Consider the following 25,699-nt stretch of genomic DNA (forward strand, 5'->3'; position numbering starts at 1 on the left):
TCTGGTTCGCCAGAAGTGGCTTAGTCATGCTGGCCACATGACCCGGAAGCTGTACGCCGGCTCCCTCGGCCAATAAAGCGAGATGAGCACCGCAACCCCAGAGTCGGTCATGACTGGACCTAATGGTCAGGGGTCCCTTTACCTCTACCTTTATCCATCCCTATCCTTGAGTATGACATACGTTAAGTCATTGCTTGAAGAGGGCTAATGAAAAAATACCAGAGGGGGGAAAATACAGTCAGATATGTAGTTATAGCCACCAATGTGGATGAAGTGGAAAGAAGTTTAGACAAATCCATAGAGGGTATAAATGTCTAGTGGCTGTGGTGATTATGTTATACCTCCATTGTCCAGGGCAGTATGCCTCTAACTACCAGGTGCTGGTGGGAATCACTAATGGGGAGAGTGAGGTTGCGTTCAGTTCCTTATGTGGTGTGGCTCACTGTGGTCTGGTTTTTGTAGGTTACTGTGGGAGGCTGGGGAACTGATTTATAACCAAGTCTCTTAACGAATAAGTTAGACTAGGTAGCTTTTTGCTGACCACTTTCCAGCTCTGTGATTCTGTGGCCTCCCTGTAGCGCTCACTGAAGGAAACTCGGCCTCTTCTGCAGTGACTTATCTCTAAAATTGTTTGCACACATGGAGAACTGAGTCCAGTGCTAAATTATAGCAATGGCTTGTGAGCTCTCTTCTCCAGATAAGGTTTGTTATCATTTGAGTTGAGACTATGGATCTCATGCAGCAGAAATACTTTCTCCCGGGACCATTGAGTTGGTGCAAAGACAACCTGTGCTCCCTCTCTCGCTCTCTTTTAATTTGCAGAGTATACTAATTTCACATCTCAGAATACAGTGGACAAATAAGCAGAGGTACCACATACAAAAACATTTTTATTAGTATATTTTGCTTCTTAATGCAATGCTCAAACTAGGAATACAACTTGGCAGAAGTACATACACATATATTGCATGTAGATTTTTGTGTGTGTGTCTCCAAAATATTTCAGATTCTCTTCAATTCAGCCCTACATGAGGTTTCTTATGTTGAAGCCCTGGCCTCTGAATGGGTTACAGCTCCACATGTCCTGCATAATGCATTGTAATGTCACTAATGCTGAATCCTGTGATCTTTCCTCCCATACCCTCCACCTTGGATGGATGGCAACATTATGTACAGATTCTCAGAGGTATCTCTCTCCATCATGCTTCACTTTCTCTGCATGAATACTGTGTAAATTATATGTATATCTATACAGATTATATAAATATATATCTATAATATATATATGTATATATGTATATTACAATGGTTGGGCTTTGCAAAGTCAACCATAACATTTGTGCTTATCTTATTTCTATGAGATCAAAGATACGGCATCATCAAGAATGCAGCCCGGACCCAGCAGCCTTGCCAATAATGATCATTATCAGCTCATTATCTTCCTTGCCGTCAGTGTCCACACGTCCTTTATGAGTAATGCACTCTCTCATTCTTACAGTAGTTTTTAAGACAAGAATTCTAGCCTTTGTAAAGGAACAACAGGATTCTTAAAAAAGAAAAGGAAAGGAAAAGTGAAAACCCAAAACACAACCCAAAAGATCTCAGGAAGGATTGCACCCTTCCTCGTACATATAGTTTGAAGAGTAATCAGACATTCATTGTAGCTTTATTTACATTGTAACTCAAAAGTTCAACAATATTACAAGTGTTGTATTATATCTGTACATAGCCAAGTGATGGTTGGGTCATGTCAAAACACGTCACTGGTAGGTATTTACAGATGGTATTTAGCCTCTAGCTCAACACTGTCCTCCTCAATATGGCACCAGTAGTTACAGATAAATTGTTGAAAGTCCATTTATTAATGACCCTTGGCAGCCCCTTACTAACACTATTATGCAGTTAGGTACAGGATGGCCAATCTTTGGGGTGCAACTGTAAAGATGACATGGAATCACCTGTGGCATCCAGACATCCTGTATCCTCCCAGAAGATACGATAGGAGGGCATAAAGGAGTTTGTCTGCAGTCACTCTCGAGTTTGTCCCTTTGGCAGGGCTGGGGAAACACAGTTGGATCCCCCATTTCTCAGCTTTCTATTTCCAGTAATTAAACATCATTTGGTCAAAGTGTGAGTACATCAAACACATGATAGGATACATTTCTCCACAATGGATACTGGGACCAGAACTTTTCCAACATGTAAGGTTTTTCATACCACATTCTTGCCTGTGATCATATGACACAACATCCCTTTTTTTGTCTTGAGGATGGTGAGCACCTGCAGTTACTTATTGCTGGCTATGGCGAAGGGTAGGGAGGGAAGAACCCACTCTGGAGCATGGTTCTTTCCATAATCAACAATAGGAAACCATGTGTTAACTCTGTTCATGCTTGCTTCATTATTCCACCAGGATATTGACTGCCAGGAGGGGTCCCCCTCCCATGTGATTTGGAAGGCTGTCTCCATGATTAGGAGAGCATCTCGCATTGTCCAGCTGAGCCATAATCAGGCCAGAGAAGCCTTTTACTATAGGGAGTACCATGCGAGTATCCCTTCATGTGAATCGTGCAGCTTCTAGCTGCCCAGATGTTCTGTCTTCCCAATGCCCATCCCACCAACAGGATGACACAAAAACTGGGCCTTTTTCGCATTGAATCCAGTAGAATTAAACTGCTTTAGGTAGAAGTGAATCATTTTGTACAAAATGCTGATTCTTTTAGCAACTTGGGGGCCATGCAAGATGTTGGGCACACCCAGTGGGGTTTGGAGTTGTGTATCTAGAGTAGATCCACTGAAATAACTGGGCCTAAGTTAGACATGTTCATTAATTTCAACGGGGCTATTCTGAATAGGCCCAGTATTGGAGACAATTTCTTTTCTTGAAGAAGTAGAGCCTTCAAGAGCCTCCTTCTCCCAATTCATACCCACCCAAGCACCACCCTAGTGGCTGGTCACCCACCCACCACCACAGAAAGTTTGTAGGGGTGCTGAGAAGACTGGGCTGTGTGGCTGCAATGTTGCCCTCTTAATGCCCCCACAGTGCCTCTGGGCCCTGTTGCAAGTGTGTTCACACATTACATTCAACAAGCGTACAGTCTGTACACAGATGTGTACACAAACAGTTTGGCTGTCACAACGCTCTTCACTTGTGATGGTTCATGAGTGTGCAGCCCGTGTACACAACCGCTGAGCTGTACAAATCAAAAAGTGTACACTCTCACACAAACACTTGTGCATGGGTAGAGACAGCTTATACTTGTGTTCATTGTATTGTCTGAACAAGCCTAGAGGAATGCTGTGTCAGGGTCTAGATCCAAAGCCAATGAAAGGAAGAAAATGGCTGCTACTATAGCCCTCAGCTGCAGTGGCCCCAGGCCTTGCCCAAACATGTTATGTGCCAATGCCAGCCCTGTCCTCGAGACAAGTGTTTCTCCACATTTCTGCAATATGCTTTCTGTTTTTGAAATGGCAGCTATGTGAACACTCAACCTGAAATGGATTTTACTATCTTGCTACATATATAAATATGAGACTGACTTCAGTTACAGTTGAAAGCTCTTGGCTTCTTGAATGGGGCCAACCTTGCCACATAGTAATGTCCCAGCTAAGTTCAGAGGTGTACACTCCAGCTCCCACTCGACCGAGACCGTCAAACATTGCAAGAATGAAATGCCTAAAGGATGCCTCACACGAGAGAGGCCTAAATTTGGTAAGCTGCCATAAGATTGCTTCCATCCACACCGAAGTCCAGATTTGTTTCAATGCAGGTAGATGTTTTGCCATTCCATGCTGCAAAACCTTTCAGGACTCAATCTGCAATGTTTGGTAAAATGTCCACTTGCCAGAAATAGGGTTTTCACATGATACTGTTCAGACACATTGAAACAATATATGGAAACTGGAAAGAAGGCTATTGCTAGAAGAAGCAGGCTGGGGAATCTATTTCAATTGCTTCCTCTTCCCTCAAAACGTCTGATGAGAATGTTTCAAAGAGGGAAGCAATTGTAGGGGTTGTGTTGATGGCTTTGGATGTGACACTGAAGTAGGCAACGGGGCTGAGGACAGGAAGCACAATTGTGTCACATTTCTACTTTTCTCTCTCTCCCTTTATAGCATCTGAATCAGAAACTTGCACATATATCCCTCAGGGGAAAGATGCATTGTTTTTGCAGCTCCTCACAGATTTATATAGCTATTGCCTGGGAGTTAAAAAGAAGAAAAATGGGACTAGGAGCTGCCGACTTTTGAATTTGCCTGTTGCCATTAATTAAACATCAGTTTGATCTGTAGAAGTTTACAGGTGACCTCATTTATCTCCATCCAATGAAAAGCTTCAGCTTGATTTCTGGTATATGTCTTATGTGGCCACCTTGTCTCATTAATGCCGTTACTTTATCCCATGAAACACTTTTGATTTACAAATAGAATCATCAGAGAAACAGATGGGTGGGAGGCATATGCTATAGATTGGTGTTCTTCAACACTGAGCCCCAGGTGTTGTTGGACTACAACTCCCATCACTTCCAGCCAGCTCAGCCAATAGTCAAGCATGATGGGACCTATAGTCCAACAACATCTGAGGACCCAAGGTTGTGGCCAATGGGAAGTACTGGATGGGAAGCATTCTTGCAAGTGACCCTTTAGAGTGATTTAGATGCTCACAAATTATTCCTGATATGATATGGTCTTCTTGGTGACAGCAGCAATAGGTGCAGTGGGAGCACTTATTTGACCTCCCATCATCAGTGTCACTGCACTGTACTAGGAGGGAGAGGCAAGAGATAGTGGTGAGGTTAGTGCAATGCAAGCACATCAGCAGGAATGTCAAGTTGGCTGTATCAGTGTATCAGCAGCACACTGACCTCACCCCTACCCCTCTTGATGATGGGAGGTCAGGTAAATTCCACCTTCCCACTGACCACAGCTGGTTAGTGATCAGTCACCATTCAAGAATGATTGGTAGAGAACATCAATAGTGCATCCTCTCTTGGCAACATAGCCTAGAAATAACCTACTTGTTTTCTCCATACAAATCTCATTTGGGAAAATCATAGGCCTGGTCATCCTTCCTTCAATGAGTAAGGATAATTGATAGCTTAACCTTCCGATTTTGCCTTGTTTGCATGCAAGGAAAAGGATCTCAAGTAAAGGGGTGCAGAATCCCTTCTCAGTGTGTGTATATTCTGCAGACAGAGGTAGGGTTTATCATTGCTGTCAATGATTCTATCGTCTCTTTCACTGCAGTGCCCAGTCAAAAGCTGCAGCAAGTTGGGAACACGTAATTGGCTTTGTCAACCTGCTAAGCAGTCAGGAGTCAAGTGACAATTGGGAAGCTCAAAGGCACCATTTTTTAAAAAAAAGAGAGAAGAAATTGCATTAAAATCCAACAGAAGCAGACTTCAAAAGGGGAGATGTCATGATGTGAATGCCAAGGGGCCATGTAGGCCTGAGACAACAAGCCATGAGAAATTGAGCAATCCCCTTAGAGATTCCCAATGACTTAATCTTTACTTGAAAGGTGAAATCATTAAGTAGCCAGGAGGGATTTGTTTCAATGGTTCTGCTCTTATTGATTCCCAGCCCCACCCACCAGAATAAATTAAAAATCTATCAGTTTTCAAAGACGGAGGGAGAGAAGCATGAATCCTTAAAGGGTGAATAGTTTTGATTGTCAGACAAGGGAAGAGAGTTGAATTAGTATTGTACAAATATATGATACATCTATTCATTGTGTATATCTGCAGTTATTCTGTCTCGTGTGAGCAGTGTGTAATGGAGGGGGAATACAGAAGAGCATAGCTTGAGATTGTTTTCAGAACAGGAGTGATGGTGTCATTTATCAAAGTGAAATTGACAGACCTTCCTTGCTCTGGTAAGTGAATGAAGTGATAACACTTTCAGATCCTTCTGCAGTTTCTACATGCTCAAAATGTAAAAGGTAATATGACTAACTTAGGACCATTGATTTTCAATGGGTCTACTCTGAGTATGATTTAGTTAGAAACAACTCAATAGTCTTAAGTAAATCCATTGATTTCAGTGGGTCTACTCTCACTATGACTAAAGTTGGAGACAAACCTATAACTGACACGGATATGATGGGACACGTATGAAAATATAATTTGTTTTCTGAATCACAGAAAATAACCTCCCTCTGATATATAGATAGATGATGATGATGATGATGATGATAGATAGATAGATAGATAGATAGATAGATAGATAGAGCATAGGTATGATGAGAACAAAGCAAGGGAAGAGAAAAATAAGGCAAAGTAAGATGCTGTTAGAACTTTAATTCAAAAATTTTCCTTGTAAAGATGGACCTCACAGCCCTTAGTTTCTTATCTTTTAGGCATCAGCTTCCAAGCATTTTGGTTCTCCCAGGCATCTGCATTGTTTGTACTTCAAAGCAGGATTGGGGAGAATTGAAGTACTGAGGCATTTACTCTGTTGTTTTGATTGCTATTTCAGCAATTGCCAGAAGGAGGAGGGATAAGGCAGTAGGGAAGTTGGTGCGGTGCAAACACACTGGCAGAGCCAATCTGATGCTCCTGCCAATACATTTGCACCACACCTACCTCACTGCTGCCTTGCTCCTCTCCCTGATGGTAGGCAATAGCAACCCACCTTCTGGGGATGCATCATCGAAAAAGAATACAAAGGAGGACTCTAATCTACATAAAATTTGCATGTGGTAATTTATATGCATAGGCATAAATGTAGAAAGAATCACTATAATTTAAATAGAAATATACTACATCTCACCATAGCAGGGAAGACTATAAACATGTGACTTGTGTGCCTGCTCAGTCTGCTGCCCCAGTGGCTACCTAGTGGCCTTTGCTGCTCTCCCTTTTTGTGATCCTGCAGCAATTGATGCAAATGGAACTTTTGTGAATTTCACAGCACATTTTATAAGATAAATCAAAATTCTCTCTCTCTCTCTCTGGCTTGGAAAAAAAAATCTGAACCACTGCTGAGTGCTTGCAGAACAAACCTATCATAGCTTTAACCTGATCTGGTCCCCAAATAACACCCAGTGAATATGGATTTTTTGTGTTCTGTTTTCTCTTGCCTACTGAGCATTCTACAAGTCTTATTGCAATGCAACAAAGGCCTAGTTTGGGCTGAGGTGGTAAATGTTAATTCAGGCTGTACTGTTTTAGATGTTTGGGGTTTATGTGATTGAATACTCCTCTGTATAAAACTGAATTCCTTCTACTTATAACATTAGATGGAAGACGATGCTAGAATCCTTTTCGACATGTCAGTTTTCTACAACTGCATTCAGAAGTCACATCCAAATAATTGTTTGCAGGAAGAGGAGCAAGCCTTGTCTTCATGTGTTCCCTCCTGCCTCCTTGTATGCCCACCTTTGTCAAGTCACAGGATATCTGAAGTGATAAGATGTGGTTTGAATGATTCTTCCAAATCAGGCTTTGCATACAATATTTTGAATATTGTTTGCAGTCCTGGTATGGAAAAATCTTTCATACTACAGTTTGCTGTTTCAGATGTCACAGGCAATGTTTGTTTCACAAAATTTATTAAGCGGTGAATGCAAGGGGAACAGGTGGGAGTATGAACATAAGTGGCTAATTTCTAAGTGTCCTAACTAGATGTAGTCAATGTGGTACCTCCAGATGTTGCTGGACTCCATCATCCCCAGCCAGTATGATCAATGGTCAGGAATGATGGGGGTTGTAGTCCAGCAATATCTGGAGGACACCATGATGGCTGGGTACATGGCTCCAAACCATGGTTTGGAGAATCAGTGAATGTTTCATCTGAACACAACCTATGTGTAGGGATTCCCCCCCCCCCCCGAATGGATGACCTACCCACCCCACAACTTGGGATCTAAAGTGATACAGCACAGTGACAGGTATACCACATCTGTTACTGAGAACGTGGGCTTGTAAACAAAGCCTACAAGGTGTGGTGCCTCAATGAAAAAGCTACTATTTTGAAATCTTACTTTGGAAGACTACATACTGAGATAACTAATCAATTTATTTGTTTAGTGAACTTCAAACAGTTGGTGTTTCGTATCTCCCAAGTTTGGGGGTGGGCAGGGAGAAGAACCTGCACAAAGGTAGTTATTGGAAACAAAAAACTTATGAAGATTTATTTGCTTAATGAGCAGGAAACATAAAATTAAGAGGTGAGATGGATGGGTAAAATTCAGTGGGGACCATTTTTCTTTCTGAAGTGCACAGCCTAAAGAGACTCATTGGGATGTTTTGCCATTTCACAGACCAAACTGACTGGGCAGCAAATGCCCCCAATGCTTCATTTTCAAAAGCCTTTGGCTAGTCACTGTGGCTTGCCAAATAATAAAGGGGCCACTTGGTTCCATTTTCCCACTCCATTTGACTGCCCATCAGTGCTATGCAAAGTCTGACCCAGTTAAAGAGGAAGAATCAATTACCATGTGGCACCCGTTAGCCAATCACGGCTTCCAGTGGTTGCAACCTAGCCAAATCCCAGCACTTTTAAGTCTTCTTGACTTAAGATGGAGCAAGTGTAGCATGTGCTTAAAAGCCTGGCTGAAACCATGCCCGTTATGAGGTAATATACTTTTTTTTCTGATGCAGATTCAAGCAGCAGGAGAGAGGTAAATAATTAATAGTAACATCCATCAAATCCCACCACTTTTTAAAATTATGGAATCTGTTGAGCTGATTGGATTGTTCCATGTCTCTCTCTTCCAGTCATTGAAGCATTCCATATAGGAAGGATATTGTTGAACGATTCCCCCACCACCACTGCTTTCAAATGAACATACACACAGACAAACAAAACTGGCAACTGCCAGGCTAGAAGAACTGACAAAGACGCAACCCTCAGTGGGGTTGTCCTTCTCACTGAAATGCCAGTGCTTTTGTGCAGATCCCTTTCAGATGAAGCAAACCTAAACGGGCTTCACACAAGAGAACGCTTCCCCAAAGAAGAATGGATTCAAAAGCCCTTCTGCATGAGACTACCAGAGATCTGGGCATGTTGCATCAAGTTCATATCCTCAGCTGGCCTGCCCACCCTTTCCTGTCTCCTAGTGATTCACTGACAGAAAAGTGGTGATCTCTGAAGTGTAGTTGTTGGAGATGGAGCACATGTCGTCCCCCCCTCCACCCTATCAGTATGTGTCCTATAGCCTTCTTGGTTTCATTCTAGAGCATAAAGTGCTGTGGCATAGTTTTATAAAACTTTGAACTTCCTTCTCCCTTCCCCACACCCCGCTTATTACTGTTTTACCTTGTAGCTCCTATGTTCTTGTAATGACACATAAGGAGGTGCTTAAAGGTTTTCTTGAAGGTAGCATTGCAGAGCGCATAGCAGGCAGGATTGATGGTGCTATTGATATAGCACAGCCAGTAACCAATGGTCCATACTGTGTTGGGGATGCAAGACGCACAGAAGCTGTTGATGAGGACCATGACATTGTATGGTGTCCAGGTAATGATGAAGGCCAGGAGAATAGCCAATATAGTCCTGGTCACCTTTTTCTCCCTGGAAGGAGGTGCCTTCTTTTTGGCAGGCTGCTTGGTCATCTTGACAATCTTACGTGCTACAATGTTCTGCTTCTCATCTCCATTTTGCCCATCGGGACCTACAATCTCCACGGTTGTGTTGGTAGAACCAGAACAGTCACCTTTCGGGGACTTTGTGAGTATCCTAATACATGTCAATTTGGAGTTCTCCACTTTGGCATTGACTTGGGAGGCAGAAGCCCTGGTGTCCTCTTTGATGGGTTCATCATCTTTCACATTGGAAGCCACAGCGCTGACAGAGGTGGAGTCATTAGAACTTTCCTTCTCCTCTGCTGCAACACAATTTTCCATCACTGATTCCCCTGTAGCTTTACCATTCTGAATTTTACCATGTTCTATCCCATCTTCATTAGTTGGAACATTGTTATTGTTTGGTTTTACTATTTTACCTTGGACCAAGCTTGGAGAAACTGGATCCTGGTTTTGCCCACTCCCCTTTTTGTCTTTTTTAATCCTGCTCTTACTGGCACGAGATATTTGCCAGTAAAGAATAGTCATGATGATAACAGGCAGGTAGAAAGCGGCAATCGCTGTGCCAAAGGTGACGGCTGCATTGGACAGGAACTGAATGTAGCATTCCCCATCGGGGACAGTCCTCTCCCCTACAATGAACTGCCAAAAAAGAATTGCGGGTGCCCACAAGATGAACGACAGCACCCAGGCCGCGGCGATCATCATACCTGCCATCTTAGTGGTCCGCTTGACAGGGTAGGTCAGAGGCTTGGTGACACAAAAATATCGGTCAAAACTGATAATGAGAAGGTTCATGACGGAGGCATTGCTGACCACATAGTCGAGCGCCAACCACAAGTCACAAACCACAGGTCCAAGCGGCCAATAGCCAATCACAGTGTAAAGTGTGTACAGGTTCATGGAAAAGACACCGATTATCAAGTCCGCACATGCCAAGCTGAAAAGAAAGTAATTGTTGACAGTCTGCAGGTGCCTGTTGACTTTAATGGACACCATCACCAGGATGTTCCCAATGATGGTCACGAGACTGAGGGAGCCAGCCACCAGGACGATGAATACTACCTCAACCGTTTTATAAGGACTCCCCAGAGGCATCACATCTTCCAAATAGCTTATGTTCGTCGAGTTATTCATGTCTGCGTCTAGCAAACTGGTAGGTAAATATCACTTAAGCCTGCAGAGGAAAGAAAAAGAAAACAAAGATGGTGAGGCATTTCAGTTTATGCAATTTCTGGCAAATGGAGCTCAAGGAAAGGTGAGGTGCAAAGGAATGAAAATCCCAAGGAAAATTCAGGAGTTTCATCAATCAACGCTCAAGTTAAAACGTTTCATCTTACATTGATTATAATGGGACTTTGGCCTGTTTAGTTTCCCCTGGATTATGCCTCAAGATGCTAAATATGAATTAAGTTATTTAGGGGAAAGAACAAAAGGGATAATGTTAAAATGAAACACACACGTACACACGGAAACGTATTATTTATTATTAAAAGGACGTACATGTTTAATTCAAAACTCTGAAGTGTGGCCTCTTCCTTGTAATGGTGTAGCTGTAGGGGAAGTTTGATAATGACATGTGGAGGAAGGTGGCTCAGTTAAAGACCAAATTTAAGACACCTGCTGCCCTCGTTTTGTGTATCAGGTGAGACTCCTTCTGGAGATGTGCAAAACTCTTGAGGGACATTTTGGAGCAAAATCCTTTTATCCCTCTGCAAATTTTCATTGAAATACCCTGAACTGTCCCTTAACCCTGCCTTGTTTTACCGTTGCTGGCAGGCTCTCCTTCCATTGGGATGGTGTTTCCTACATGCTTTGGAAGATATCACTTCTGCCTTGTACATGCAGACAGACAGTAGCCTGTCTGACCAAAATGTAGAAGCACTACTCTGCCAGTGCATCTGTGCAGCCGGTCTCCCCAATGTCTTAGGGTTTTGTTTTGTTTTTTACAAAAACACCAAATAAATGCAATTTTTCAATTGACTTGCCTAAGATCCGGGACAAAGCACCACCTTTCAGAAATCCCTGGCAATGTCCAAGGAAATCAGCACATCTGGCAGCCCTACACTGTCTCAAACCTTCTAGTGACACTGCTGCCAAAAGGCTGTTGCTGTGACTCCACCCTGCAGGGTAAGCTGGACCTGATGAGAACTCTTCTTCTGTTCTATACTTGCTGACTTCTGCCTGCCTTGCAGAAGGTAGAGATCCTCGTCTACATCTAAAAAAACAAATCCAATATAGCACCTTAGGGGACAGGCTGGCCCAAGACATGTTGCTAATGATCACTCACCCCACCCCATCAAGCATAGTACCCAAGAGTAGCTAAATTATTTTAATACCTGTAGTAGAAAATCTAGCAAGTACCTCTCCCACTCCCTGGCAGAAAACATATAGTAATAATAAATCACATAGCCAGCTGCTGTTGGGTTTCTATTCCTCTCACTGTGCAGATATGTAGGATTGGTTCATCACATGTCTGTGTTGTGCATTCCAGCACTGACTGTTGGAATCATGGGAGTGGATGTTTACTGTACTCTGTTTCCGTTCGTTTTTGCTTTCACTTCCGGAAGACCAGAGAGAGGAGACATGTTTTCTTTTGTTCTGCCTTATGCTTAATAAAGTAGCTTTAGTGCTTACAACCCCAGCCTAGCTCTGTCTGCGTTTATCTCTGCTGGACTCTGAATATGTGCTCAGGGTCTCCAAGACATGAGTCATTATAAATCGTCGGGGAAGGTGATTCAGAACTCCCTAGAGCTGCAAGCTGCACACTGATGGGAGAGACAGACTGGAATCATTCCTGTCGTGTGCCTGGGGGTCGTCCTAGCCCCCAGCTGACCCAACAATTGCTGCCCTTTCCGCAACACTCAAAATCAACTGCCTGAGGTGGCCACCTCACTGTGCCTAATGATAGGAATGGCGCTGGAGAATGCAAGCAATAAGAATGTCTCACAGGAATATTTTCATGAAGTAGCCATCCTTTGCTTCTGACCTGATTTCTCGCCAACCACACTCCCATTCCTGACTAGTACATGACAAAAGGAAAGGAAAAACTCATCTGTCTGGGCGTAAGCACAGCAAAGTGTCTTCATTTTGCATACCACGGGAGTGAGAAAATTGTCTTGTGCTCCTAACCTGATGACAAGCACATTCCATCTCGCACCACATGAATCATACATTTTCACTGCCTATTTTGCCTTTTTGAGATAGTGGTAACAAAGGAGAAAGACAAAATGACACACACAGAGAGAGAGGGGGGGGCAAGGGGAAAATAATGTGTGATTCTCAAGGAAGTAGATGGATCAGGCTAATGGTCTATCTAGTCCAGCATCCTGCTTTTACAGTGACCAACCAGATGCCTCTGGGGAACCCAAAAGCAGGACCTGAGCGCAACAGCACTCTCCTGCCTTGCTGTTTCCAGAAGCTAGTATTCAAAGGCACACTTGCCTGTGAAAGTGGAGGTAGAACATAGCCATCATGACTAGTAGCCATTGAAAGCCTTCTCCTCCCTGAATTTGTCTCATCCTCCTTTAAGCCCATCCAAGTTGGTGGCCATCACTACTCATGGCAGCAAATTCCATAGCTTAATTTTGCACTATGTGAAGAAGTCCTTTCTTTTGATTGTCCAGAACCCTCCAGCATCCAGCTTCATTGGATCCCTCAAAGTTCCAGTGTTATGAAGGGGAAATACCTGTGCAGATTATTCAGCATACAGGGTGTGGGGAAATGTACTCTATCGCCCTGTGAATTGCATGGAAAGTGTGATATTCAAAATGCATATTTAGTGATGCTACCAGGGCAAGACTTGGGGGCAGATGTCCACTAAGCAGAATGAGCAGGAGGGCTTACAAATGCAGCAGGGTTGGCTTATCCATTACCATATAAAGATAAGGGAGTGTAAGCTCGTTAAGTCCATAGTAGGGATTGGGGAGAAATTTGGCTCTGTTTGCCTTTTAATAAGTAACAAGTTTAATTTGTACTTCTCAAATCAATACGCTAAACTGAAACACAGGTACCTTTCAAAATCCACACTTCTCTGACTTTTGCAATGCAGTTCTCCAACCAAATTGTACCAAAATACATGTATTAAGAAAAAGTTGGTAAATAAATGCATGTAGTAATGAAAATACAAAAAATGCATTGTATTAAAGAATATTGCTAGGAAAATATCTATATTAGATGCAAAATTTTGACATTGAGGCAGCAACCCATATCTACTTACCAAGGAGAAAGCCCACTGATCTCAATAGGACATCATTCTGAGTATACATGACAAGGATTGGGTTACAATACAATCCCAGTAATGTGTATTCATAATTCTTTTCGAGCTTTGCTAAGAATGCATTCTACATGTCTCAATGGGTTTCCCAGAATAAGTTCACTGAAATCTCAACTGTCACAAAATTTAACAAGGACTTGAAGGTTCTCCACAGGAGAAACATTTGAGGAATTTCAAAGAAAGACAGATAACAATTCTGGTGCTTATTTTTAAGTCAATGGGGTTAACACTGGGCTCCTGCAAGAGTCAGCTGCTAAGAACATGGTAGGGAGGGAAAGACCCTAATCTGGGATCGAAATGGAGTGATCACTCTGATCTCCTCTAAGGCCTGCAAGCAGGATGAAAGCACTACAGCATTTTCAGAAACATGGCTGTCTCCAACATTCTGTATATCTATGGACGGGTGTATAGCCGTAGCTGCCCTTTGTGCTCCTTCAGATTCCTACCCCATTTTCCTAGCTTCCTGTCACCTATAATTTCCTGCAGGATCCATAACACTGATGGCATTTACAACCCTGGCATTTTCTGACTACCCTAATGATAGGATTTTTTAAGAACACAGCAAAGAAACTTTTGTGCATGCTTTGAAGCAGCAAATGATGATTCACAGTTGTGTAACATTAGCTGAACAAATGTACATTATGCCTCTGGTGAGAATGGAAATAATGCCAAATAAAAATATTCCCCTGAGAGCAACAGAAGCTAGTTTATTAATGGAAGGCTGTGGTCTGCCTCTCTATTACCTGCCTTTACTCCAGCCTGAGGAGTTGCACGGCACTTAGTTACTGCTGGCTCACCGCTGTTCTAATTGTCTGGAACTGGTTAAAAGAATGACTTAAGCACAAATTACTCTAGATCAAAGCTGCCTTTCTGAGCAATTTCAACATCACTAGCCTGACAATCAGCTATTTATCCATATAGTGGTGGGAAATGTGCTTTGAAACAGGGATTGAGGCTGCTCTGGTGTTTGTTAAGGGTTGTGGGACTAGATGCTCACAACACCTCACAGTGTATGCTAGGGCAGTGTTTTCCAAACTTGGGTATATGGCTGTTGTTGGACTGCAACTCCCATCATCCTTAGCTAGCAGGACCAGTGGTCAGGGATGATGGGAACTATAGTCCAAAAACAGCTGGAGACACAAGCTTGGGGAACACTGTGTAGAGAAAGGGTGCATCAAGCCCAGGAGTTAAATGTAGCCATCAGAGCCTCTCCATCTGGACTTTGGGCCATGCCGCCTCTCCCAGTGCACCATAGTAACTCACCTGCCAGCAGGGTATCCCAGTGACTCTGCTGTACCTGGTGAGCCATTTCTGATTGTTACATCTTATAAACAAGCACATTAGGGAGAGAGAGAATTCTGTCTTTCTGGTAGTACCAATTTCCTACCTGGAGGGCACCAGCTGTTTGTTTTAATGGAGCAATTCAATACTGTTGCCTCTCCTGCAGTCTGACGTGATACAGGCCACATTCACACAATACATTTAAAACACTAAGAGACGACTTTAAACAGTCATGGCTTGCCCAAAAGGACCCTGGGAGCTATAGTTTGTTAAGGGGGGTGAGAGTTGATAGGAGCAATGCTTTTTTTAAAAAAATGTTTGGGGTACTCTCATTTTCCTACTCATATTGAAATACTGCCCCTCAATGAGGGTAGACTTAGATTCACAAAATGTTTAGGGGTGTGCGTACCCCTGAGTCCCTCCTAGAAAAAAGGCACTGATTAGGAGACCCCCATTTGCTTTGCAGAGGTGCAATTCATTGAGTTTCCTGGGAAGAGGGATCAAATGTTAAACCAGCGTGAGAACTGAAGCTGTGTGGGAAGTATAGGAATCTCCTAACAACTCTCAGCACCCTTAACAAACTTCAGCTCCCAGAATTCTTTGGGAGGAAGCCATGCCTATTTAATGTGGTATCATAGCACTTTCAATGCATGGTGTGAATGTGGCTATAGTCTATGTCAGTCTGCATGTGTAAAACAGTTCAGCGGTTGGCAAGTGGGAAAGAGGCAAGCGACATATGCTGCTGGAAGTGACTAAATGCCAGAAGATTCAGGAGAGCTCCTTCCCACGGCACATGGTTAAACAATGAAATTTGCTTTCCCAAGATGGCCACCGACTTGGGTGGCCTTGACAATATATAGGAAACAATACAGGGGAGATAAGTTTATCAATGGATGCTAGCCACGGGGGCTATGTTCTGTCTCTACTGTTGGAGGCAGTATGCCTCTGAATGCAAGTAGCTGGAAAACACAAGTGGGGAAAAGCTATTACACTCAGGTCCTGCTTGTAGTCTTCCCATGGTCATCTGTTTGGCCACTGTGAAATCAGGATGCTGGACTGGATTGACTCTTGGCCTGATCCAACAGGGCTGTTCTTATGTTAAATGAATGATAATTCAGAAAAAAATATTCCAGGAGGATCAGAATTCTGAAACAGGAAGAGGCTGTGCAATTGTAGATTTGTGATTATAGATCTGGAAGCAACTGGAGCTGTGGAGCTGTCACTTAAAACAGAAGGGAGAAGGAAGAAAGGAAAGGGCAAGTTAACTGCCTTCCAAGAGAAGCTCTGTCCATTTTCCCATTTGCATCTCAAAGAGAAGAGTGACAGGGAAATGCTCAAGAACAAATGATAAGAACAACCAAGAAGCAGAAAATGCTATTGTACCCGCTGGGATCATTTGAGGATAAATCCTGGATCAGAAAGTCCACAGTTATTGTAAGTCCAAGCTAGCTTGAACTTGGAAACATGGTTTACATATATTTTAAGTATAACAACAATCAAGGCATTCTGTCACTAGACTTGTTGGGAAGGCAGAAGGGATGGTGAGCCTGGAGAACTTGGGGTTTGGTTTAGTTTGTTATTCCCAACTTTAAGGCTGGGACACAACTGGACTTATTTCTGATAAACCATCCACTGGATTGGGCTGCTCTTCTGAATCAAACTATTAACAGCTTTTTAAAACACCAGAGTGGAAGAACGTAAAGTTCTGGGCAGCAGTTTGGAGGAAAGTGGACCAGAAAAAAATCATAGAGGAGAGGAAGCACCCAGGGGTCACTTCAGGCCCTCCAGGCCTCTTTATCTGCCGTTTGGAACTCTCTCTAGGCCACACCCTCTATCATCATCCTACTGCATAAACTCATGGAATGCTTTTGCCTGGCTGGAAAGTGCCTTTGAGCCTCTTGCCTGCCTAGATGGAAAGATGGGTGGTTGAGTAGAAACCTCTGGCTTGTGTGTAGCAGGAGCACAGGGTATTGAGCAAAGATCATCACATCAATTGCACATTTTTGCCTGTGACCCCACTCCTCATTGGCATGAGGCCCCCATAGAAGGAAATGCAACCCTCAGACTGAAAAATGCACACACACCCATTCCTTGCCATAGAGTCTTACAAATGAAAGAGGCAAAATCATATTTGATTGCCAGACAGGTGTGGATCGGCTCTCTGCAGGGGGAAAATGGTGAGGCAAATCAGATGATTAAGGAACTCCCTCCCTGCCAAAGTGCAATGTCAACAGTCCACACCCCAAGCAGCAGCAGATGGCCTGGTGAGGCTGCAGTGCTCACTTGACCTCTGTCCACCTGACCTCTGAGTCACTGCAGTCAATGTCAGGACTTCAAACAGGAGGGGCAGAATAGTGGTGAGGACAGGACACTGAAAATGTGCTGACAGGGTCACCAGATTGCAATGGCTACTGTCAGCCCCCATGTGCTGCTGGTGGGTGCACATGATGGGCTGTTTCTTGCTATGCTTCAAGGCACTATCTGCTTGTGTGTGTGTGCATGTTTGTGTGTGTTGATGGGTGTTTCAGAGTTCCAGACTTAGGCTCTGAAATCCATCACCAACGGCAAACTTTCCTTAAGCAGCCTTACCATGCATATGTGTGGTTAAAAGAAGGTTCTCTGTAAGCATTCAGATGGAACAATTCCAGATTCCAAGGATAGCATGCCTGAATAATCACTCTCTTCATAGTCAACATTCTTTTGCTGCCAAATAGGAAATTGATCCCAAATACCCCATTACCTCTGAGCGATTTATTCCTATGATTTAAGGAATAGGGGAATTATTTAAGCTACCCACAAACTCCCAGGGACAGGCTGAAAAAGCAAAAAAAAAAAAAAAAAAGCAAAAGCAAATTTGGATCGCTGACTCAAGCTGATAGCTATTTCAGTTTTCAATGCATGCCTCATTCACACAATGGAAGGTATATTTAACAGCTGAAGGAGCTATAGATCCCCGGTTATTTTCCTTGATTTTCTTTTAAAGCACAACCTTTCAATGGCTTCAAGGCTGTTTTGCAAGAAATAGCTGTTCCAAGGAATGACAAACGAAGGCAAGTAGGAGCTACAACTAAATGCTGCATTGCAGAGTGCCCCTGTTTGGCTGTACCCTCTTCCAGAAATTTGAGAGAAATTTGATTCAGTTCATTTAAAGCTGACTTTATCAAATTCACACTTTCTGAAACAATGTAAGAAGCAAAACACGGACAGTCTTCAAACTTCACACTCATCTGAATTTTGTGATGCAGTTCTCCAGCTAAGCTGTGCTTACAAGAATGCATATATTAGGTGGAAAGGTGCATAAAAAGAAATATATTAGTGAAAGTAGCATTCAAAAATGCATCATATGCTTGCAAGACATGCCCACAAAATGAGTACTTTAGTAAAAAGTGCATGCAAAATATGTGTTTATTAGGAGAAATTTGCACTAAAATGGTGAAAAATTTTCATGAGGATTTTTTGTTTAATCACAAATTGCTGCAGGAATGAGGAGAACTGAACTGAAGGTAGGATACATGAGAAACTGAGATAAATGAAATTAACAGATCCTTCCATCCCTCTTCCAGAATTTTCCTTTCCATACACCCCTCCTTTATGATTTTTCATCCTGCAAATGTGTCTCACGTTTCCCCAACCCCTCTGACGATGAATGAAACTGCCTTTATCAAATGAGAGATAAAATTCCAGTGAAATTCTCATGGTTGGCCTATAGACTGAGTTCACCCTACCTTCAAGATGGCTGGGAGATTTTGTGAGTGCCCTTTCTTTCACCCTGCAAGTCCTATTTCTGGTGATCTGCACTTTATAGCCTTCCTGGATGACCACACTTCCTGAATCACACACTTTTCTGTAAGTTTAGGAAGCAGGGAAGGCTATCTCTCATGCTCTTGACAGCTGTTAGGTTTTTTTAAAAGTGAAGTCTTATTTTACTTTTACCTAAATCAAAGTGGGAATATTTGAAGAATCTCCTTTAACAACAAAATCAGCAACTGCACCAATCTCAGGGGCTTAGCATTCAGCTTCCTCCATTTCAGTTAAAGCTTAGGAGAAGACCTAAAGACCATCTGAGTGTCCCTATTTTCCAGGGACAGTTCTGGATTTACAGAAGCTGTCCCAGTTTCTCATTTGATACCAGAATGTTCCCCTTTTCCTTAGGACATCCCTATTTTCATCAGAGAAATATTGGAGGGTATGAAGTAATTCCTCCTAGGGGTCTTTTTGAGATCAGGAAAAGAAGACACCTGCAGAAGTTGCATAGTGGTGAATAGGAGGAAAAATACACCCATCACCCTCAATCATAAGGTCAACTCAACCCCATGCCCACAGAAATTCTATAGTCTCTCCTGTAAACAAGACAGAAAAGCAGAAGTCTCTTTTGCAGAGGAAGAAAACTTTCAAGAAACTGGAGATCGCATGTCAGCCTAGTCCTAATTGGAACCTCATGGCCATTACAACTGAAACTTCCTCTAGCCAGTGCTTTCCCCCCTAAAAATATGTTTAGGGGTACTCTCATTTTCCTACTCATATTGAAATACCTCCCCCTCAATGAGGCCAAACTTAGATTCACAAAATGTTTAGGGGTATGAGTCCTCCTTCGTTCCCCCAGAAAAAAGCACTGCCTCTAGCAAACCTTTTATCAGTCAAATTTGCCTCACTCCCATCTCCATTGACACCCTAGCGCTGCCCTACACAATCTTCATTAGGTATCCCTGACACTCCACTCCACCCCGCCCCTATCTCCCCTGTCTTGATTATGAAATGCAGGACTAATTCACACCTACACGATGTCTTATTACTTGATAGCTTACAGGGAAATAATATATGCAAGCTTCCTCTATTGCATAAATATTGTACCTGAGTTGTCACTGGATGAAATGAAAGCTCTAGCTGTGAAGGCTGATTCGCACATGCAAATCATTCCCCAGCGCAACACTCAGTAAGTGAATATACGAGACACCCTACCCATTACAAATAATCTAGGCTAGGACTGTGTGATTTTTGAGTGCTCTACAAAGCAGCAGTCATTGGAATAAATGTGCCTGAGAGTAGAAATAGCTAACAACTGTTTTAATTTTACCATGAATTTTCATTACTGACATCTCATCATTGGAAGACTTATCACTCAGCTTTGCTCAGCTGGTTGTGTGAAATGACTCCATCAAAAAACTCGGCATTAGTCTATCTTTGCTCCATGTCAGTTTTACATGTGTGAATTTGTAACTCCGTTATGTTCTGTTTCCACATTAATATACAGTTAACTCACAACTTATGCTTATTTAACATATGCGGTCACAGCTTTATGCATGTTGCAAAAAAATAATAATTGTTAAATTTAAAATGATGCAAAAATGATGTATAGAGGGGCAGTGGCCAAAAAATGGCATTTTAAAAGGTGGAGGTGGGAGAATAGGGGAGATTGGGGAGGAGGGGAACAGCCAGCAACCTTCATGAGAGTGCTTTGGTACAGAAGAGGCAGTTGGAGAGGTTGACTGGAGAATGGGCATATCTAAAAAAAAGTAGCATAAACACCAACAACTGGGAAACACTGGGCTGTGAGCACTCCAATTGGAGAATAGCAAAGGTGTTGTGGACTTTGAAGAAGCACTAACTCCAGACAAAAGGGAGAAACAAGCTAAGAGGAAGGCATGTTTGGCAAATCCTCACCGTGATCAACTCCCGCCCAGAAACCTATGTCCCAACTGTGGAAGGATGTATGGAGCCAGAAGTGGCCTCCACAGTCGCTTACGGACTCACTGTTAAGACAGTATTCATGGAAGACAATCTACTCAGCTACGAGTGATCGAAGAAGAAGAAGAGGAAGAGGAAGAGGAAGAGGAGGAGGAGGAGGAGGAAGAAGAAGAAGAAGAAGAAGAAGAAGAAGAAGAAGAAGAAGGGATGTGCAGAATAGTTTGGAGAGACATCAAAGGAGGTTGGAGCATAGGAGAGGTGGTTACACCAGTAAGTGCCATTTTTTATGGTTTTCATGGGATTTCTGGCTTTACATGATTTTGCTTATATGTGCAGTGACCAGGAACATAATCCCCATGTATGTTGTGAGTTACTTATACTATTTTTTTTAAATCCCAAACCAGAAATATTCATATTTGGAGACTATTAACATATGTATTTTATCTCAATGCACACACTTCTAGATGTATTCCCCCCCAAAACACACATTTTTATGCATTTGGTAGATTGTTTTGATCCAAGAAATTCATTGCAAAATTCAGATAAATACAAAAACCCAAAAGGATAATTACATTTCAATCCATGTTATTATTTGAAGAGGTGCTTAGAAATGCAGACCCAAGAAAATACTTCTCCGTCCCTATCAATAACTATTGGGTTGATATGAAGTCCTTGGGGTGGTTGATCTGTAATACCCATGAATTTCACACACAAATCTTTGGTTGATGTTGCCTGTATTCATTGAGTAAGAGAGCATATATGAGTGAATTCAGTCTTAATTTTTCTCATGACACCTTAGACTAGAAGGCTATTGGAAGCATGGCTTTGCCAATTTTTAAGAAAGACACTCAACGGGGTTTCTGAGTTTCATTAAAGGGCCTCTCTATCTTTCCTCCAAAATCTGAGAAATGTCCATAACTACAGATCTTCCAGAATGAAACTTAGTACCTGCCCATTGGACCAGGAATAGGGAACCTGTGTCCTCCCAGATTTTGTTGGACTCCCAGTTCTCATGAGTCCCAAGCAGCCTGGCCTATGACCGGTAATGGACCTTACTGAGGCCCTATACTCATCTTCTGCCATAAATCTACATTTTCCTGGGATCACTATAGACTGAAACACCACAGGCCCACAGAGACACATGAATATTCATATCACAATGTATCTGTGCATATAGCTTTTAAAATTCACAACAGTGACTCCATTATTAATAAATCCCTAAAACACCATGGGTATGTCACATTTCATAAGCAATCTGTACCTGTTTTAATTACAGAGGCTGCGGCTGCAATCAAATTGAATTTTAACTTCACCACATATTTAAAACATCCCAGCAGGACTAATGCTGAGCACGACACAAGCATGGGATCATTAGCCTTTGGATTTGGGCTAGCAAGCCTAACGATACTAGTGGTCTGCTGGTGACTCATTCAATATGTTTTCTCTATGAACCAGACAGTCACAGCCTTCTGAATGAAGTAGCTATAGAGGATGTAGATGGCGGCGTGCACAGGTATAAAAAAGCGAGACATTTCTCCCCATGAGCAGCTAGCCTCAGGCACTTCCTGCTACAGTTGTGTATATTTAAGAGAGGCGTTTCAGGGGTTAGTAAAATCAATAATTGGCTGGCCCACCTTGTATCTTGTTTGTCTGCAGTAATAACTTGTATGTACTTATTAGCACCGAGGAACGGGCTAGCAATGGCTCACTTGAGAATTGCTGCCAAAACGAAATCTGATTTTTTTCTCCTATCTGTTCCATCAAAATAGGCCAGCCATTCATTTCCCTTTTGACAGATCCCTCCCCCCTCCAATATTTAGGACATGTCTGCATTATTATTTTTTAAATTCTTTGTTTTGTTTAATAGCATATTTCAGATGTCCTGGTTTAACATATGCAATCTGAAAGGCAAAGCACAAGACAGGACAGAGTTGGAAAATAGGCACCCTACGAAAAGCATCACCAGTCACCAGGGCTGCATTCACATGGCAGTTTGTTCCACTTCCCCAACATTTCCATAACTGTTAATTTCCATATTATATTTGAGCTTTTACATGATAAAAAAATCTGCTTCTGGAAACCAAGCAGAATGTAGTAGAAGTGCCCAATTCTGTGTTAATTTGTTCCAGAAATAACCTGTTTGCAACCCCATCAACCCAGAAAATTGTGGAAATAAAATGACAGAATTTGGGGGCAGTATACCAGCATACAGTTCTTTCTTACCATTTTCACAGGTGTATCAAGGGAGAACAGAAGTACACATGTGCAGGTGTATGTGTGGGGGGAGTAAGGACCTTTCCAATGACATTCACTGTTGTGCCCCACCACACAGTGAATGAAATCTAGCGTGACCCGATGGTATATTGAACAAAAAGCCAAAGATCCATAATGTAAGCTGTTACCGCAGCTTGAAGGAATGTCAGAAAATGAGACAGAAGTGCTAGCACTATAATCCAGAATGCTCCCACAATACCTCCCACCCACACCTGAAAGCACACCTGCTGTGCATTATGGTCTTAGAGGTAATGGACAACCTTCCACGTCGTCATTTTTGCAGGATGTTAACCTGGTCAGTGGTGGACTTTGGGCTTTCTAATTTCAGCAGTGCCCTGTGTGATGCTCAATTTTTGTGCCCTCCCCGCCCCGCCCCCCACTTCTTGCCTTCCCCCCTAAATTATTGTTGCGGTGTCCCCCTGGGCTCAGTACCAAATGCTGGTGAACTGCAGCAGTTCAAGATGCTCAATGTGGAAAGACTAAAGTGGAGAAAGATAAAATTATGTGTTTCCCCATCCCCCAGAGAAAAAATGGATTGGGAGCTCAACATGCAGGAATGGGGGGTTCAATATTTCCACTCCAGTGTGATCCAAAAGAATAAGAATAATAATTTAAAAAATCTCCCCCAGGGCAATCCACCACATCACTATTTGCATGGGGGGAGGGGAGTGATAATGATAATGATAATTTATTATTTATACCCCACCCATCTGGCGTGGCTTCCAACAAAATATTAAAAAAACAATACAGTGGTACCTCGGGTTACAGATGCTTCAGGTAGCGTGGTGGCAGCACGGTGGCAGTGGGAGGCCCCATTAGCTAAAGTGGTACCTCAGGTTAAGAACAATTTCAGGTTAAGAACGGACCTCGAGAACGAATTAAGTCATTAACCCGAGGTACCACTGTAGTGTGTCAAACATTAAAAGCTTCCCTAAACAGGGCTGCCTTCAGATGTCTTCTAAAAGTCTGGTAGTTGTTTTTCTCTTTGGCATCTGGTGGGAGGGCGTTACACAGGGCGGGTGCCACTTCTGAGAAGGCCCTCTGCCTGGTTCTGTGTAACTTGGCTTCTTGCAGCAAGGGAACTGCCAGAAGGCCCTCGACGCTGGACCTCAGTGTCCGGGCAGAAAGATGGGGGTGGAGATACTCCTTCAGGTATACTGGACCGAGGCTGTTTAGGGCTTTAAAGGTCAGCACCATCATTTTGAATTGTGCCTGGAAACATACTGGGAGCCAATGTAGGTCTTTCAAGACCGGTGTTATGTGCTCTCAGCGGCCACTCCAAGTCACCAGTCTAGCTGCCACATTCTGGATTATCTGCAGGTTCCCGGTCACCTTCAAAGGTAACCCCACATAGAGCGCATTGCAGTAGTCCAAGCGAGAGATAACCAGAGCATGCACCACTCTGGCACCCCTCCCTGCATGCTACGGTCCCAATCCAAGTTATCCCTGAACTTGGATTTTATTTACACAGATAACCTGGATGTTGCTGTGTACGTGACACTGAATTTGGGCTTGCTCGAAGCCTAGGTCTGGGCATGTCCTTAAATGGTCTCTTTGAACTACTTTTACTTTTATAATGTAAAAAGACCCATTCATTATATGTAACTGTAGGCCTGCTGAGATAACATCCTCCACAGCTACATCTTGTTAAAAAGAGAGAGAGAGAAAAGCTCTGGCTCGAAAGAACAACGGTTGCTCCTCATTCATATTTAACCACTGCAATTCTCTTTTCAAAATGTGTTGGAAAGCTGTGCGATTCCTTAAACTGGAAGCATGCCAAGTAGTTAGGCAAAGCTTTGCTTAGTTTGGGAAAGATGTGAATTGCTTAAAATAAGAAGAAATGGCTTTGGAGATTCACGTGGGTTGGAAAGCTCTCTGTCTGTGGCTGAGTACACTCTTTACATTTAAAGCACGTGATCCCTTCCAAAGAACCCTGGGAACTGTAGCTTGTTAAGGGTGCTGGGAATTATAGCTCTGTGTGAGGTAAAATAAAGATCCCAGGATTCTCTGGGGGGAGAAATGCACTTGAGATGTGCTTTTTATGTATGGTGTGTATGCACCGTACTCTCCCGTTTTCTCCCGTTTTCTCTGACCTTTCGGTGACTTCCGAACGAGACTGCTGAACTAATTCTTGATTTCTAGAAGGAGTCATTTGCTGAACTGCTAATTTATTTCCACCAGGAGAGATTATCTATTATTATTATTATTATTATTATTATTATTATTATTATTATTACTATTACTATTATTATTAAATTTATTTTAAATAATGCAAATAATACAATAAAACAAAAGAATACCAAAAAAGACAAAGGACAAAAGAGAAACAAAAAAGAGAGAATATAAATAAGATTACATATATAATCCCACCACCTGCCTTTGACTGCCCCCTACCATATCCCGATTTCTGTTACCTATTATATTAAATCTTAACATTGCATTCCTTATCTTAATTATCTTCGTATCACATTTTAGACATCATTCTTCTTATAAACTCTACAGTCTTAATCTATACATATCAACATATCAAGCATTTCCATTGTAGTCTTAACTTTTGGTTTGTCTGTTAGTTTTGCCAATTGTATATAATCACTTATTTTACATATCTGCTCCTCTTTGGAGGGAATTATTTCATTTTTCCATTTACTGGCTAATA

At 42.5% G+C, this 25,699-nt stretch overlaps 1 protein-coding gene across 2 annotated transcripts in view; it reads right to left on the reverse strand.

Annotated features, from left to right (window-relative positions):
• Positions 1–6,943: 6,943 nt before the first annotated feature.
• Positions 6,944–25,699, reverse strand: part of CHRM2 (cholinergic receptor muscarinic 2) — a 169,692-nt gene continuing 150,936 nt past the window's right edge. For both annotated transcript variants that reach the window (XM_053405918.1, XM_053405917.1), the window contains exon 4: positions 6,944–10,704. In XM_053405918.1, the coding sequence (XP_053261893.1) occupies positions 9,258–10,664 (1,407 nt within the window). In that variant the 5' untranslated portion in view covers positions 10,665–10,704 and the 3' untranslated portion in view covers positions 6,944–9,257. The remainder of the gene's footprint in view (positions 10,705–25,699) is intronic.

Source organism: Podarcis raffonei, chromosome 10 (assembly GCF_027172205.1).
Source record: "Podarcis raffonei isolate rPodRaf1 chromosome 10, rPodRaf1.pri, whole genome shotgun sequence".
NCBI lineage: Eukaryota > Metazoa > Chordata > Lepidosauria > Squamata > Lacertidae > Podarcis > Podarcis raffonei.